A 15,050-nucleotide genomic window follows, 5' to 3' on the forward strand; every position below is an offset into this window, starting at 1 on the left:
AAAAGATGCTTTTCTTTCTAGTTATGGAATTTAACTAATTTAACAGACTTCCATTTCCATTTGACACAGGTACAAAAGATCTACTCTACCTGTTGTGCTAAAGCTTTTGCTTCAACTTTTGATGCCTTTGGATTATCTGTGAGTTCCAAACAGGAGTCATTTATGTAGTGGTTCTTTATGAAGAATCATAGGTCTTTGACAATGTACTTGACATAAAATTCATGCATCCTTGTGAAATATCACGAAGTTTTGCTTCAGTAACATCAGATTTTTAGTTAATATACTCTTTTTCTCAAACTTTTCTTAGTCTTCTTGCTCCCTAAAGTTTTAATAGTATAGTCACTTGCAATTACATGTTTGCTCACTAGGCTGCAGGTAAAATCATCCATCTGCCATGGGAAGGCCTCCAAGCCTTTTGTTTCTTTCTCTTCTGTTGACCCAACCAGTACCCCTCCACTGGCACACTCACTCAATTGGCTGAACTGGTCCTCACCCAACTTCTGTTTCAATTCCTCCCACCTCTTTCAGACCAAAGAGGTAGCCATGGGCAGTTGCATGGGCCCCAGACATGCCTGCCTCTTCGCTGGATACGTGGAACAGTCCATCTTCCATAGTTACACTGGCACTATTCCCCAGCTTTTCTTCCATTACATTGATTACTGTATTGACAGCACCTCATGCTCCATTATGGATGTTGAACAGTTCATCAACTTCACAAACACCTTCCATCCTGACATCAAGTTCACCTGGACCATCTTGGACACCTCCCTCCCGTTCCTGGACCTCCATTTCCAGCAACACACTTAACACTAATCTACTTCAAACCCAACCGATCCCACAGCTACTTGGACGACACCTCCTCCCACCCCTCTCCTGTAAAAATGCTATCCCTTGCTCCCAAGTCCTCTGCCTCCACCAAATCTGCTCAGAGTCCAGAACATCCCAGATCGTGTCCTACTTCAAGGACCACAATTTCCCCTCCCATGTGATCAATAATGCCCTCCGGCACATCTCCTTCACTTCCCACATGTCTGCCCTTGAACCCCACTCCTCCAACAGCAAAAAAGATAGAACCCCCTCCAGTCCTCATCTTTCCACCCCACCAAACTCTGGATACAACGCATCATCCTCTGACATTTCTGCCACCTATAGTCAGATCCCACCATCAGAGATTTATTTCCCTTCCCCGCTATCAGCATTCTGCAGAGACCATTCTGTCCGCGACTCCGTCGTTAGGTCCATGCACCCCACCAACCCACCTTTCACTGCTGGAACCTTCCCTTACCACCAAAGAGATATAAAACCTGCGCTTACACGTTCCCTTTCATCTCAATCTCCTCTACATCTGGGAGACAAGACACCAGCTCATGGAATATTTCAGGAGAAGATCTCCGAAACATGGACCAAACAATCCCACTGTTCTGTGGCCGACCACTTCAACTCTCTCTCCCACTCTGCCGAGGACAAGTCAGTCCTGGGCATCCTCCACTGCTAAATCCTAGCCACCCAATGCCAAGAGGAAGTATTCCACACCTTCTGCCTTGGGATCCTCCAACCACACAGAATCAATGTCGCTTTCACCAGTTTTCTGATCTCCCCTCCTCCCACCTCACCCCAGATCCAACCCCCCAACTCAGCATCACCCTCTTGAACTGTCCCACCCATCCATCTTCCTTCCCACCTATCCGTTCCAGCCTCTGCTCTGACCTATCACCATCACACCCACATCTGCAACCACCTAACGCCTCTCCAGCTACCTTGCCCCCAGCAAGGTCTCTCAGCCCCCTTCCCACCCCCCACATTCCTGATGAAGAGCTTATGCCCAAAACATCCAATCTCCTGCTCCTTTGATGCTGCCTGACTAGCTGTGCTTTTCCAGCACCACTTTTCGACTCTGATCTCCAGTCCTCACTTTCTCCCAGAGCAGGTATAATCACAGAGTTTAGAATTTCAGACATTTTGTTTTAAATTATTCATTTTTGGGACGTAGCTGTCTATGGTAATCTGACAATTATGATCTGTTTCTAACTGTCTTTCAAAAGGAAGTAGTGAACATTCTTTTTGAGTTGCTACAACTATATGCTTACATAATGGTAGATAGATTAGAAGTTTCAAGATTTACTCCAGCACCAATAAAGGACTAGCAATTTACATTCAAGTCAGAATGGTTGATGAAGAACCACAGAGGTGATAATGTTGCCTGTTACCTTCCTGCTTGATGGAGTTGACAATGTTGAGAAGTGCTGCCAAAAAAGGCTTAGACATTTCTTGCAGCACATCCTGCCTATACCATCACAACTAGTGTTAGATGCTTTAGCTATTGGATAAAGTGCAGATCAAGGAAACTCCTTTATTTGAATGGTGTCAAACTTGTTGAGTTTGACACAGCTACAAGTATCCCGGTTATAGAATCCCTACAGTGTGGAAACAGGCCATTTGGCCCAACAAATCCATGTCAACTCACTCCCCTACCCTAATACTCTATATTTACCTCTGACTAATGCACCTAGCCTAGCCATCCCTGAACGCTATGGGCAATTTAGCATGGCCAATTCACCTAACCTGCATATCTTCGGATTATGGATTATGTCAGAGCTATTTCATTACATTCTCATCAAGTGTCTTGTAGACTGCCATACAGCTTTGAATCTACTGCTGAAAAGTCAATTTTTGTTTGGCACAACTAACTGTTCAACAATTATTAAAGTCTTGCTGATAAATACTGTTTTTTTTAAACTTCGTTACAATCAATCTTCCCACTTAGTGGCTAGAATGTATATCAATGTTGGTACATGAACTAGCAGATCCATTTTTATTGCTGCTCCAATTATCAGATTATTTTAACTTGCTTTTTGAAAAATGCACCATGTCATATCATAAAAAGACACTACATTATGTTATATTCAAACAACGTCTACCAAAAGACTATTTCCCAAATATAGTAATTAAATTTGCAAATAAAAACACGAACATCATCCAGACAATAAGTTATCTAACCTTTACAGGAAGCCAGACTAAAGACTTCTGTTCAACCGGTTTAAAAAGCAGTAATTCTCCCTCTTCCTCCTGATCTTGTTGGCTCACTCAAGCAACTCCAATCAAAGGATTTTTGAGATGAGTTGTCCCCAAGCAGTGACGCCAACCTAAATAGGTAGCATGTGAGGGAGAGCCACTGCATGCTGGGGCCTACTCTATTTCTCAGCTCTCATTCGGAGAGGAAATAGTGGGAACCATATGATGGACAACTTCATCCTACTTCTCATTCACACTCAATGCAGCAAAAACATAACATAAAACTGATGCAAACATTTCAAGAATACAGCCTTCATGCATGACTATGCCCTTTGCAAACTGAAATCTGCTTACCAACCGTCCTTTCCTTTCACCTGCCAGACTGCATCAAGAAAGACTTCACTGCAACTGTAACATATAATTAGAACAAGAACTCTTCCAACCAAAACATGGCAAAGTGAGCATCCTCACAATGCCTTCCTTTTTCCACTCTATTGGAGCTGTTGCTTTAGTTGACATATATCTCTATGTATAAATCACACAAAAATATAAGCATGCATTTTCTTCAAAACAAAGGAATTAATGAAGCTATCTTCATTACGGTTATCAAATTACAGGAGGTGCATCAAAAATTACTTTTCTTTATACAGTAAAGCTGACAATTTAATTTTACACATAAATGGTTTAAACTAGTTTTTAGGAGCTTAGAAGGCTAATTACATGATCCATTGTTTTATCGGGTAATATTCTGCTATTACATTAAATGTATCTTTCCCTCCTTTCACTTAGTTTTTAGTTTTACCAAGACAGACTTTGTTTCATCATCAGTATAAATGTAAATACAAGATTTGAAGAATATTTGTACAATATAAAAGTAGAAATGCTAAAAATACTAGCAGTTCAAGCAGCAGTTGTACAGAGAAACAGATTGAGAACTTCAGGTTGCTGAGATTCTGCTGAGTATATCCAGCATTTTCTGTTTTCATTTTACCATCTGCAGTACTTCACTTTTGCATGAGTGCTTGTTTTATAATTCATTTCATAAGCTGAAATATATTGCTGGCAGCTACATCTATAGCAAATCACATTTCAAGTAAAAATGGATTTAGGATCTTGACAGTAGAAAGTCACTTGATCCAATGAGGTCATACCAACTCTGTGAAGAGAAAATTCCCTCATTCTACCTCACCCCGTAACCTGACAAGTTTATTTCCCTCAAGTGTCTTTCCAATTTTCACTTGAACTCATTGATTGATTCTTTTTCCACCAGGACTAAAGGAGAAAAAGAAACTGCACCATCCTCCTTCCACATTTGGAAAGGCCGGTAAACTTCATACTTTTTCTTTTGTAAATTTGTAATTTGCAAACACATACAATGTAGACTAGCCAAAATGCCAATGCTCTTCAGTTCATAAATTGATTAAAGTTAAATTAATTTTAAAATTAAGAAAATTATTACGACCACTCATCCCATTGAACTCATTTTGGCTGTCTGGACAGCAAGCCAGTCATTCCCCCCCGTTTTTTTTTCCCAATGAAGGACAATTTCAGTCAAGTGCACACCCTAATTTTCTTTGAAAATCACTGTGTTGGGTCTCACAGAATAACAAGCATGTAATCAATCACCACAATGAAGATTTGAAACCCTGGTGGGGGTCTCTTGGTTCAGCGATCGGTCAATAAGCACACCTGTAAAGGACTCTTTGTCAATCACACAAGCAATAGTTTATTCTTCGATAAGGCTGGGTCGGTAGACTCTGATCAGCCCAGTAATATGAGTATTCCTAGACCACCGAAAGAATCTGACGGCTTACAGAGTTTGCATAGGGTTTATATACATTGTTCATAGTCAGACATGGAGATTGATCGCATAGTAACAACCAATCAAATCGCACAAGGCCCTCATGCATTTTTGCCTTAGCCTATCACGATTTCTTTTAAACAACCTGTTCTTAGAATCGTATTTGCCCTGCCTTGTGGCTAAGGTTAAACAGGTACTTCTGCAATTAAATCGGATCTATATCAGTCTAGAGTTTCTTGTTTCTGTCTGGTTCAATGCAATTTAACAATGCAGAAGCCATTTTGTGCAGCTCCTTCAGTCACTTTGGAGGGCGGTGCTGGGGGCGGACAGCAGGGCAGGCGGGCAGTTTGGAGGGATGGGTGGCGGGGGCGGTATTGGACGGGGTTGTGAGGGGGCAGGCAGAGACTCACAAGCAATGTGCTGCTGCCTAGTTTGAACAGGGAGCAGACTTAATTGAAAATTCCAAGCCCCAGAGGAAAGGTATTGAATTGAATAACCGAATAATCAATTATTCAAACTGAATAGTGCCCGCTCATCTCGTTCGGATAATCAGGGTTCCTCTGTATAAGGCTTGCTTCACCTCCTGGTAAGCTTCCTTATGTCCTGGGGTCCACTTCCACATCCGTCCTTTTCCTAGCAACTAATGTGAGGGTTTTAGTGTGGTTTCCAGATCAGAAACAAAGTTGCAATACTAACTGACAAGTCTCAAGAACGGTCTCAGTTGAGACTCATTCTCTGGTCCAGAGGCCTTCGTGACAGCTGCATCTTCTTGGGTGCCTTGTGTCATCTCTCGCCATCAATTAGGTAACCAAGGTATGCAATGGAATCTCTAAACAACTCTCATTTTTCCCTGTTCACTTGTAGGCCGTTCTCCTGCAACCTCTTTAGGGTTTCCTTAAGGTTCCTCAAATGCTCCTCTTTGATGGAGCCAGTGACCAAAATATCATCCACATAACACTGGACTTCTGGCAACCCACTTAAAATCTGCTTCATTGCCCTCTGAAATAGTACTGGCATTGACTTGATACCAAAAGGAAGTCGCTTGTTGCAGGAACATCACCTGTAACTATCGTCAGTTGTGGCTGAGACTCTTCCATGACCCCCAATCTGTAGTAAGTAGGCTTGCGGCAGATCTAGTTTTGAGAATTTCCTTTATCCTGCCAGTCCACTGAATAAGTCTTCTATAAGTGGAAGTGGGCATTGATCAAACCCAGAGCTGAGTGGACTGTGACCTTAAAGTGATGACAAATCTTCACCACGCCATCTGCTCTTAAAATTGGAATGACTGGAGAGACCCAATCATTAGTGGTCACTAGTTCCAATGCTCCAAGATTCACAGCCATGCCAGTTCCATCTCCACTTTAGACCAGATGGCATACAATACCGGACATGCCTTCAGACTCCTTGGACGAGCCTCTGGCTTCAGCTGTATTTTAATTTAGACTCCATTCACTTCACCCTGGGTTCCCTTGAAGACATATTTTTACTTGTCCGGATCTCTTGCAAAGTCATGTTTGAGTCTGCCAGCCTATTAATCACGCCCCAATTCAACCTTAATATATGTAACCATGAGCGTCAGAATAATGCAGGGTAATCACCTTTCACTATGTATAGTGGCAATTCCACACACTTGCCCCGTAACTGTCCTTTCACCAGTGCACAGCCCTTCAGTGGCACCACTTCTTCTGTGTAGGTCCATAATGTAATCTTGGCAGGCTTCAATTGTAGTGCCCTTAACTTCTCCAGGTGATTCAGGAATCAGAGATACTGCTGTGCCCATATCGACTTCCATCTTTACTGTGATTTTTCTCTCTAATTTGGGGGGAACCCCAATCAAATTCACCCAGTACTGACAGAGTACTTAACTGAAACTCTGCTGACTCTGGGCCTTCTGCTTTTTCTGCAGTCCCAGCTGACTCCCTGTCTACTTCCTGTTCCTGATTGGCAGTATGAATCTTATACCTTGTCCTCAGGATTGTTTCTTTTGGCTTCCCCTTGTTTAGGTTGTAACTGGGAATTTCAGCAATGTGGTCCACTCACTCATATTTTTGGCACTAGGCTCGAGTTCAACACGTTGACTTCTTGTGACCAAGCTTGCCACATCGGTGACATTCTGCTGAGTTTCTGCTACTTTATGCAGTGTTACCTGAGCAGTGACACCCAAATGTTGCTTTACTGGCTACCAAACCATTGAGGTAGCAATTTTGAAAGCTTCCTCGGAATTCAGTTCTCTCTATTAGTAGCTTCCTTTGAATATCTTAATGTTGGATGCCACAAACCAACTAGTCCCGCAAGGCATACTAGAGGAACCTGCCAAATTCAATGTTCCACTAATCTCTTTAAGGTGGTGACAAATTGGACAATGGACTCTCCTGCATATATATATATATATATAGATTGCACCTTCATGAAGGCTTTTATAATCTGCTAAAATTTTGTGGATTGTATGGATTACATTAAGGTGTTTTGTACCACATACTTCTGATTGCCAAACAAACAACACTATTTATTTATATCAAAATTTTTCCCCTACCTCATTTACTGAATATCAATGGGCATGTAGTAAATTATACAAATCACTAAAACTTGTTCAACCAAAATAAACAGCCATTCAAGATGTAAAACATGTTGAACAAGCAAAACAATGCCTCAACCTAACAACACCACATCTGCGCTTGAAAATCCAATTCATTCCAATTTTACAATAGCTTTGGCACTTTTACTGCAGAATCAAATATGTTTGAGGATACCTAGCACATCCGGAATTGTTCAGTTGATAATAATAACAATAAGGTTTCTCAGGAAGCCACTCAATGTAAATGTCTCTCAACGCTGGCATTAAACATTAGTTGAACGACAATCTATTATTGTTTGGGTCTAAGTATGTTATATTACAAAAACCACAAGATAGGGCTACAAAAATCTTTTACATCCTTATTATTATTGGCCTGTTGCCCAAACATCCATCCCTAACCGCCCCCCCTACCAACACACACACCCCGGGTCATCTGACCTGCTCTATTAAAGGGGCAGCATGTACCCCAAATACATTCAGAACAAACATCACTTGCTGAAACTAGATGGGTTGGTATTGACGTCAGATACTCCAGTTATATCTATTATTTCTACCACTTATTGTGTTGTTACCAGCCATGAAGGTAAAATTTGTAAAATATTCAGTCCACGCTACAGCTGGTCTGCTGCTGTTATGCTACCTACCACAACTTTAGAATGTCATGGATGATATCAATACAACTGCCAAATACCAGACAGCAGTAAGAAATGCTGAAAAGCTAAACTATTACATCAAATAAGAAAGCATTTGGCAGTGCTATTCACTATCTCTGCTTGAGGAAGCCCAGCAGACTACTGACTAATTCAGTTAATTTGGCTCAACTCTGACAATATTGGGAAAATTCATGAAGAACATGAATATGTTGACTGGAAAAGTAGAAAAAAAATGTTGCCTATTAAAAAGAAATTCAGAAACAAAATAGCTTCTCATTACCAGTAAAAGACGGATTTAGCTATCACCCATTGTAATAAAGTTAAGCTCCAAAGGATTGGAAGTAGCTCAAATGATCAATGGGACATTTTGGCAATAATGGATCAGAAATGAGATCTATGTAAAAGAGAAGAATTACCATTTAATAATTAAATGGAAAACGTCACTTGACTAAGGATAGTAACTCACTCAGTATAACACCTTTCATGGATTAAGTGTCCTTGATGGCACTTCAGGGAAGAGGCAGGATTTGAGCAATAACAGTCTTCGTAAATGTGACAGAACGCATAAGCAGCTTTTGGGGAGGCTTTTAAATGCACAGAGAAGAGTAACCAGTGATTGGAGTTAGAGGGTTCCAGAGAGGGCAGCAAAGTGGCTGAAAACAGGGTGAAACTGAAAAAAAGGGACTTTGCACACAAATCCAACTTCAAATGGCCAGGGCTGAGAGGTGCAAGAACAGGAAGCATTATAATTAAAGATGCAAATTTGGAATTCAATGCATCAAGGGCTGGTGGTAAAGTGACAACATAAGGTGGCAGACAAAGTTTGGATCAGATAGCATTTACACAGATAAGAATATGGGCAGCTTCTTGAGGTTTCAGACATTCGGTCATGTTGTACCTCACCTTTATTTTATTCAAGTGCAGGCTGAAAACTTCAATCCACCCAGCATGCACACCTCTTCGGAAAAGACAGAAATATAGAACTACATTGCACTGTTTAATGGTCTGGCCCGAATCGGTGCCCACAGGTTCTGAACTCCTCCACCCAGAGTAAATACTTTCTTTGCGGGCTGCAATTTGCATCTTTGTTGGCCAAGTACAAATTATATCAGGTTTTTTAAGAAGGATTTTCACAGCAAGGCCCAGTAAGATTTCTTGCCATACCTTAGCCAAACTTGGATATTCCTGCTCCTTGGATGCTGCCTGACCTGCTGTGCTTTTCCAGCACCACTCTAATCTTGACTCTGATCTCCAGCATCTGCAGTCCTCACTTTCGCCTCATTTCTTTAACTGCCTGCCCATATCATCCCTTGTACCTTATTCTATCCCTACTTTACCATGTGTCATTCCCAGAATAACATGTCAAAATGGTGGATAAGATGAACAGTGGGCTATGTGACAACCAGCTCCTCATCCCAGGGCTGTCCTTGACCGACTGATGTCAGAGAGTTTCTGTAGTTGTGGCCTACTGTTTAAGGCGGTGTAGTAAAAATCCTTTGGGGCATTCTTATGTAGGCTAAAATCCTGTCACTATAATCTACATTACCATTCTCAGCCACAGAAAGAGCTTTAGGCCAAAACATTGATGCCTGAGAAAATATAGTTCATAGGATTAAAGTGATCAAAGAGTATGGGGTGAAACCATGACTAGGGTACTGAGTTGGATGATTAACCACGATCACAATGAATGGCAGAACTGGCACAAAAGGGCTGAATAGCCTATTCCTACTCCTATTTTCTAGTTCCTGGCACTCCTTTACTTGACTAAGGCCTGCTGGCAACTATGACAAGCTTCCTGTTTGTGTGTCAGCACTGAACCTGATATTTCTGTGTGAGGGGGCAAAACACAATGGCAGGGCAAGGTAGTTTAAGAAGGGTTACTGTAAGTACCCAAGTAGGCTCAGAATGAGTGAGTACTATGACAATAAGCAAAGACCCCACAGATGCAGACTGCTCCTGTCCATGAATGCACAGCATCCTTATTGCAGCGTTACAATGATTGTTTTTGTGCATCCAAAGATGCAGAAGTGTCCTGTAAGTGGACTGAGCTTGTGCCATGAGGGTTCTTAGAGCCTGGTACATGCTGGGTGCCTTTATGGATGCACTTGGGGTTTGTGTGACTGATGCCCATGGAGCATACCCTAAGATGGTAGAGCCTAATATACAACATGGAGGTTCTCTGTAGCAGGTGGCAAGCTGAATTCACCAGCTATCTAGTCTGGTTTCCATGTCGAGATTTTTCGATATCTAGCTTATTCGGTCTATTTAATAAGCTCAAAAGCTGAAGATAAAGAGACAGGCCATGAATAAGGCATTTAACAAGCTATAATCTTGCTTAATTGTTCAGTCATCAATCTTCAAAGTATAAAATCTGGGGCAAGATAGTACCAATGTCAATAGGTCTCGTCAGACCTATCATCCGATTTTGCCATTGCTCAAGCCCCTATAAGATTTTGCACTCGAGAACTATTCTTTGAATCGATGTTTCATTTTTAAAGAACTCTATGAAATGACCCCTTCATCATTTAAATATAGGAGCATTCTCCCCGAGATGCAGCATACAGAATAGATTACGGTTCTTTAGATAGGATGTGACCCAGGGATTCGTAAACTACTAAAGAATAACTTCCTCCCTTGGTGTATCAGCCCAATGTGATAAAGATCAACATTATACTAGTCTTTTTGATTGCTTTTGTACTGTGGCATATAATTGGATATCCAACTCCCTTTGCACTTCCACAGTTTTCTTGATCCTAAATGGGTAAACTCATATCTTCCACGCTTAAGTTTATTTGCTACAGCTTTTCACCACTCATTTATTCGATGTCTGTTATACCTTATTAGATTTTCACAATTAACTGTACCTTCTAATTCATGTCTCCCTCAAAGTTGGATATATAACTTCATCCTATTCATCCAAGTCATTGATATGCATCATAAAAAGCTGATGTCGCATGATGGAGCCTAAAGGAACATTCACTTTCCATTTCTCATTACAGCCATCCAAGTGTGTGACTGAGTCAAAGGACCCACTAACGCAAGGTGGAAACAACTCTTTACTTTGGGCTTGTGTGATCAGGCTCAGATGAAGGTCCAAATGCATTTCAGAATAGGGCAGCCTGCCGTCAAGTCATGTCCAGGTCCCAGACTTAAAAATCCACCTACCAACTGTTACACGCAGTCCTATGTTGGTCTTAGAAGTTATTTTTAGATGTTCACTCCTTCAATCTTCCGAACCATCTCTAAGCAAACTGCATGGTGTTACTCATGCAAAAATTCACTCATGCAACATTAACACCATATGGTGTTTCTTTGCTCTAGTTTCTCTGGTTGTAATCATACCAGGCTCCTTTTCCAGGATTTTGATGGGACAACTTTATGCTTGTGGAAACCAGAATGTTTCTGCTGTGATTCAGATTATGAAAAGGTCTCATTTGTTTTATTCCGGTAGCAGCTAGCTTTTAACATACGAGCATTGGCATTTTAGATCCTTTGGGACCAAATGTCACAATCGATACATTTTTAAATAACAGGACTTATGCTTAATATCATGCTCTCTAACTTATCCTATTAGTCAAAAAGAAGAAAAATGCAATTTTTTGCTATTCACAAAACCTGAAAGACTTGCACATTAAATTGGTTTACTTCCAAGTGATGGAGGTGGAAAAGCTTTACACTTTATAAATATTAAACACAGCAGCTTTCTTCCTTCCCTCTCCATCAGTTAACTTAGCATCTCTAGTAGGATTATGATGTGACCTTTAATATATTTGATTTTGTAAATCCCTCGTTTTATGTCTCTATGCTAAATATTTGATTGGCACCCAATAAGACTCCTGCCCAACTTCTGCATGACACAACAGCATGTAAAGATAATGACAAAAAAACCTTTTTCATATCATTTAAATACAGATTTAATCAAACACTTTCAAAATAATATTAACCTACTGTGTGCTCGCTCCTCAACACCTACTGTTGGGTGAATTGACAAGTGTGACAAATCAGTTCCTGTGAAATAAACTTGGTTTGCTCAATGTTGGCACAATAATGCTGCAATTTCACTGGTCTATCTGAATTAGTTCCAGTAGGCCACTTGCAACCGTAAATGAAAATTAAATCTATTTTGTTCCAGTTTTCAATAGAATTCTATGTCAAACAACTGCAAATTAAAGGCTGCCACTTACTTAGGTCAGTATTCTATCAATTGTGGCATAGCAGAAGGTGATTCTACTGACCATACTGCATAAACAGATAGGTCTTTACTCCCCATCAATCTTTTTACTGGCAAAATCAACAGGTGCACATTCCCTGGAACTGCAAAGTCACCTCATATATCTCAATCACATTCAATGCATGTCTATTGGGTTATTTTTTTTCCCTTGGAGGCTTATATAAATGTGCCTGTACAAATTTATTAAAAGATTCTTAACAGCAACTTGGTAGTCCACCCCTGCTCCACGAGAGTTAGCAATTCCAGATTTCCCATTCCAATCACTGAATCTATCTGCTTCTACTTCTGCCTGTAAATTCCAACTTCAATTTCAGCCATCAATCTTACTTCAATCAGTAAAATTTGCTTACTCCACTAGCCAAAGCTCAATTCCTATTGACACCTACCATCAGACCAAAGTAAATCACAAAGACCACTGTCCAGTGAATTACAGGGCCACCCTATATAATACTTGTATCCAAAAATCAGAAGCTCTCACAGATGGAGTATTTATAATGCTGCATTTTGAACATGCTCACTTTCTCAGCATCCAAGCAAACCTCAGCAAATCTGGAGGCACCTCACTCATCCGGAGAATAAACCTGTTGCGCCTACAGACATCCACTTCATTTAAATTTGTAGACATGACTTTAGTGAACATGATCACCTGAGTAGCAAAAACCTGCCAAATCTCACAGTAGAAACATGCTCCATGAGTAACACAATATTGCAGCTTCCAAATTGATTGTTTCTGAAAGACTCCATCCTCATTTCCATTAGAATTAATCCCAAGGAGAATTTTGATAAAGCGTTTTTAAGGTACACTGGAATAATTAATAAATGGAAAGTTCCCCATACAACTGCAAGCATTTTTGACTACTGCATTTCACTTCAGCATAACCAGTTTCTCAGCAGAAAAAGCACAGAGTGTACATAATACTCACGACAGGGATATTGTCATGTGAAATCTTTGTCGCAGGCCATGAAACATCACAAACGACTTTGGTGGAAAAGATCGGGCTGTCACTTCACAATATGGCTTCTCATATCCTCCTGAAGGACAATTACACTTGAATCCGCCTGCTGGGAGGTTCGTGCAAGTTCCGCCATTTCTGCACACACCTGGAGAGCAGTGCCCAGACTGACTGTCCACTTCACAATGATCACCTGACCAGGGTTAAAGTGTAAATGTCAATGGAAGCACATCACAGATATAATTCCTTCCACTCAGTCAAAATCCAGCTTCTCATAAGCACAATGAAAGGCAAAACATTACCGTGTATATCGATCAATGTCTCTTGCTAAAAAAGATGATGTGGCATGGCAGCAATTTGAGAATAACAATAATTAACAGATTGTTTAAAGTGGAAGTTTGCAACATTCTCACAGCAACAAAGAAAGAAACAATGCTGAGAAGATTTAAAAATGTGTCCAGATCAGTCCAAAAACCAAACCAACATCCTAAAACTGGATGCACCCGTAGAAGATTCTGATAGCTTTCTCATCCCTTTTGGAGACTGAAGTTTTTATAGATATCTGATTCCGAAGATCTATACTTAGCAAAATTACTTGGAAATATGATTAAATTAATATTTATTTCTTTATTTTAATTTATTCAAAAAACTTTCATAATTGGCTCATTGCAGCATAATACTGTCATTATGTCCATTATTTGGATCAGCTGTTTGAAAGAGCTATACAACTAAAACCATTCTGCTGCTCTCAATGCAATGATTATTGATGATACACACAGATGTATTAAAGACCAGATTTCCACTATTGAGGTGGATAGCTCAAGTGTACGATGGAATCAGGCCCACCCCTGAAGCAGTGAACCCTTTAAACAGTTTCCAGACTGACCAAGGCCTCTATGCACAGCCCTGCACCAGTAGGGCCACCAAGCTTACTCAGGCGCATTGCAGGTAACAAAGACTCACATTGCTGAGGAACATCCACTGACTAAACATGAAGCTGGACATAAATAATTCCATCCACCCATTACGAAGGCTGTTGTTTAGCCCTGTAGCTTTGCACACACTATATTAATCAATAAATAACCCCCAATCATTCCTCATACCCTCATGTCAACTCATGGCACTTATGTTCATTTGCCTTGTATACAATTTGTGCATATTTTTACATCTATAAACCCTGTAGTTACAACAGCATATATGAAACTGCTTAGAAAGTACCCTTTCATAATTTTGTTTTTATTTTAAAAACTGCTGCTACAATCCAAAATTAGTAATCAACTAGACTTCTCACACATTAATATCAGAATCTACCAGCACTTACAAGCCAAGCCTAATCACTAGCTGACAGCTCACATTCCCTTGAAAGGTTCAACATTGTTGACACAGAATATCTCTGGGGAGAAGACTGACAGCTTTATGATGTTATAATGTGCCATATTTCTACGATCATTTTTGTCAAAAGCTCAATAATTTCTCTACAGTGAAAGGGATGTGAGGCAATCTAGAATGAGAGTTCACCGTTTGAGGATAAGGGGTAGGCAAGCAGGAGGCTGGAAGAACACACCAAGCCAGGCAGCATCAGGAGGTGAAGAGATCAACGTTGTGGGTACAACCCTTCTCCGGGACTGATAAGGATAAGGGATAGCAGATTTGAAACAGGGATGAGAAGTTACTTCTCTCAAAGGGTTATGAATCTGAAATTCACCACCCCACAAAACAGTGAATCCTGGGATACTGAGTAAATTTGAGGAGATAGATGATTTGTAATTAAGATGGATTACAGGGTTATGGAGAATGGGCAGGAAAGTGGAGTTGAGGCCACCCT

The 15,050-nt window shown here is 40.6% G+C and overlaps 1 protein-coding gene across 4 annotated transcripts in view; it reads right to left on the reverse strand.

Moving 5' to 3' along the window:
* LOC122558869 (cadherin EGF LAG seven-pass G-type receptor 3-like) overlaps positions 1-15,050 on the reverse strand; it is a 178,976-nt gene that overhangs the window by 103,506 nt on the left and 60,420 nt on the right. For all 4 annotated transcript variants that reach the window (XM_043707749.1, XM_043707748.1, XM_043707747.1 and 1 more), the window contains exon 3: positions 13,196-13,418. In XM_043707749.1, the coding sequence (XP_043563684.1) occupies positions 13,196-13,418 (223 nt within the window). The remainder of the gene's footprint in view (positions 1-13,195; positions 13,419-15,050) is intronic.

The sequence above is a fragment of the Chiloscyllium plagiosum genome, chromosome 18 (genome assembly GCF_004010195.1).
Source record: "Chiloscyllium plagiosum isolate BGI_BamShark_2017 chromosome 18, ASM401019v2, whole genome shotgun sequence".
Taxonomy (NCBI): Eukaryota; Metazoa; Chordata; class Chondrichthyes; order Orectolobiformes; family Hemiscylliidae; genus Chiloscyllium; species Chiloscyllium plagiosum.